The sequence below is a fragment of the Coptis chinensis genome, chromosome 1 (assembly GCF_015680905.1).
Source record: "Coptis chinensis isolate HL-2020 chromosome 1, ASM1568090v1, whole genome shotgun sequence".
NCBI lineage: Eukaryota > Viridiplantae > Streptophyta > Magnoliopsida > Ranunculales > Ranunculaceae > Coptis > Coptis chinensis.
Genome location: NC_141456.1, coordinates 36,027,747 through 36,030,688, shown reverse-complemented (window position 1 = coordinate 36,030,688; position 2,942 = coordinate 36,027,747). Strand labels below are relative to the sequence as shown.

At 39.9% G+C, this 2,942-nt stretch overlaps 1 protein-coding gene across 1 annotated transcript; it reads left to right on the top strand.

Annotated features, from left to right (window-relative positions):
• Positions 1 to 220: 220 nt before the first annotated feature.
• Positions 221 to 2,666, top strand: ARO4 (armadillo repeat only 4). Its single transcript, XM_086599483.1, has one exon. It carries the CDS (start codon positions 350 to 352, stop codon positions 2,201 to 2,203), a length of 1,854 nt encoding a protein of 617 aa, XP_086455609.1. The 5' UTR covers positions 221 to 349; the 3' UTR covers positions 2,204 to 2,666.
• The last annotated feature ends 276 nt before the right edge of the window (positions 2,667 to 2,942 follow it).

The window sequence follows — 2,942 nt, the reverse complement described above, 5'->3', positions numbered from 1 at the left end:
ACTTGGGAGAAGAAAAATGTTGTCTTGATACGTGATTCCGTTTTTCATAAATAATTGGATATTCTCTAATAAAAATTCGGCAAAAGATTTGTATATATAAATCACTTCTATTTCACAAAATATAAATTCAAACAATATAAAATCATTTTATATTAAGTGTTTTAACAATGGAAAAGCTCAAAATTTCTTTTGAACCATATTTATATGTCTCGTCAAAGAAATATTGCTTAAACATTTGTAGTGGATGTGAATAGAAATTACATATACTTATTTATGTAAAGTCAGGGTCAATCATTCTAGCTGACAAACCTACCAAAATCACAACCTCTTCTCCAGTTCCTCAAAAACAATGATGGGCTCTTCTTCTTCTCCAGAAGAAAAAAGTATGGAAGAAGAACTCCAATTCCTAAAACTCCTAACAGACAGAATCCTAAAATCAGCAGAAGAAGCAGAATCCTACAAGTTCGAATGTTCAGAAACTTCAAAACTAGTCGAACATCTATCCCAAATGCTCCGTTCCGTTTTCCGTCTCACTACAAGCTCAACTACTTCATTATATGAACCCCCCTTCCGTAGAATTCTCTTTGACCTTACCAAGAATCTTGAACGCGCATTAACACTCGTCAGAAAGTGTAAAAAGAGTGGGGTTCTTCGTCGCGTTGTTACGATAACTTCAGGTACTGATTTCCGTAAACTTTTCAGTGTTCTTGATGCTTCTATCGGTGATTTGAAATGGTTGTTGAGTGTTTATGATTATGGTAATGATAGTAATATGGGTGGTGGGATTGTGTTGTCTTTACCACCTATGGCTAGTAATGATCCTATTTTATCTTGGGTATGGTCTTATGTTGCTGCTATTCAAATGAGTTCTTCCTTGAGTGACCGTGTCGAGGGGGCTAATTATTTGGCTTCGTTAGCGCTTGATAATGATAGGAATAAGAAAATTATTGTTCAAGAAGCTGGGGTGCCTCCTTTATTGAAGTTATTGAAAGAAGGGCCTACACCTGATGCACAAGTTGGTGCTGCTACTGCTTTGGCTAATTTAGCTACTGATCAAGATAGGGTTAGAGTCATTGTTTCCGAACTTGGGGTTCCGATAATTGTTCACGTTTTGTGGGATTCGCCCATGTTGGTTCAGATTGCGGTTGCGGATTTGGTTTCTAGAATGGCTGAGAATGATCCTGAGGCTCAAGAAGAGTTTGCTAGGGAAAATGGGATTAGACCGCTTGTGTCGTTGTTGTCTTGTGAGAATGTTGTTAAGGATCCAAAACCTCAGTCTGATAAGCCTACTACTAGTCTTCATTCTTTGGTGAATGCACATTTGTATCCGAGGACTCCACAGCATCCATATCCACATACGAATTCGTCGTCTTCTTTGCATTATGAGGGTAGTGGTGGTAGAAGTGGGCAGCATAAGAAAGAGAGGGAGAATGAGAAACCAGAAGTGAAGCTGATGCTTAAAGTCAAATGTGCTGAAGCATTGTGGTTGCTATCTAAAGGGTGTGTATCAAATAGCCAGAGGATTACCGAGACAAAAGGATTGCTTTGTTTAGCGAATTATGTCGAGAAGGAGAAAGGGGAGTTGCAGCTTAATTGCTTGTTGACTGTGATGGAAATAGCTGCGGCATCAGAACTGGATGCTGACCTCAGGCGGGCAGCATTCAAGACCAACTCACCTGCTGCAAAGGCCGTTGTAGATCAGATTCTGAGGGTGATTAAAGAGGAAGACACTCCCCAAATGCAAGTACCTGCAATTAGAGCGGTTGGTTCATTGGCTCGTGCCTTCCCAGCAAGTGATACCCGAGTTGTACGCCCCCTTGTAGCGCGTCTTGAACACACGAACCTGGATGTAGTTACGGAAGCAATCATTGCCCTGGGTAAGTTTGCACATCCAGAAAATTTTCTATGTGTGCAACATTCAAAGGCTATCATTGAGTTTGGAGGCGTGACATCTCTAGTGAGACTATTGAGGTCGAGCGACAGTGCTCAGTTGCATGGTCTCATTCTCCTCTGTTACCTAGCGTTGCACGTGGGCAACAGTGAGGTTCTTGAACGGTCAAGGGTATTGTCTGTTCTTGAGGGGGCAGCTCGTGCTTCTTTGTCTCAGCATCCACTATTAAGAGACTTGATTCCCAAGGCCATGGACCAGCTAGAACTCTACCATGCAGGAATCCCTCCTCACAAACAGTCTTATGGTCCATGAAGGCATCCCAGTTATCGGATTCCAAGCACAGACCATCTATTGGATTTTAGCGTAATATATCAGGTCATCCAATCTAGACCCAGGGATGGAGTAGTGGAAGTGCAATCTGGCATTATCGTTAGAAATTGATATATACTTAAAATTTTGTAGGTTTAATTGCACATATTTTAGTTTAGTCGATTGTGCATTTGTGCTCGGGGAAGAATGCCAAATTCTGTTGCCCATGGCTTCCTTTTTCCCTCAATTACATCCTTTTCTCTACTCATTCAAACAGGCCTAAGTCATTCAGAGCTTAAGAATACCTGGCAAATGACTTGATATTGATGTTGGTAGAGGAATCTTGTCTTTGCAATATTCAGATCCGTGAAGGAATTCAGTGCAGTTACGTTGTCTATATTAAGCTTGTACTGAAAAGAGTTGCTTTTGGATGATGAAGTAAGTAGTATTAGTGTTTCTTTTGATATTTTCCGCTTTTCTTGGTCAATTTTCTTTACATTAATGAAGCAGTTGGATTTAGAAAAAAGTATTAATTCAGTTAAAATTTCATGATTGTACTGCATGATGGCCATGTCATCCATATAGTTGCATTCTAGTCAAAATTTTCACTATCCTTTGCTCTTTAAAGAAAAAAGCCATTAGCGTATATTGTTAAAATTCTATGTTTGTACTGCATGCCGAACATGTGAACCATATAGGTGAGCTTCTAGCCAGAATTTCTAGTATCCTCTGCTTTTTAAAG

Coding starts and splice junctions, on each gene's coding strand:
- ARO4 (XM_086599483.1), top strand. CDS start 350: ATGATGGGCTCTTCTTCTTCTCCAGAAGAAAAAAGTATGGAAGAAGAA.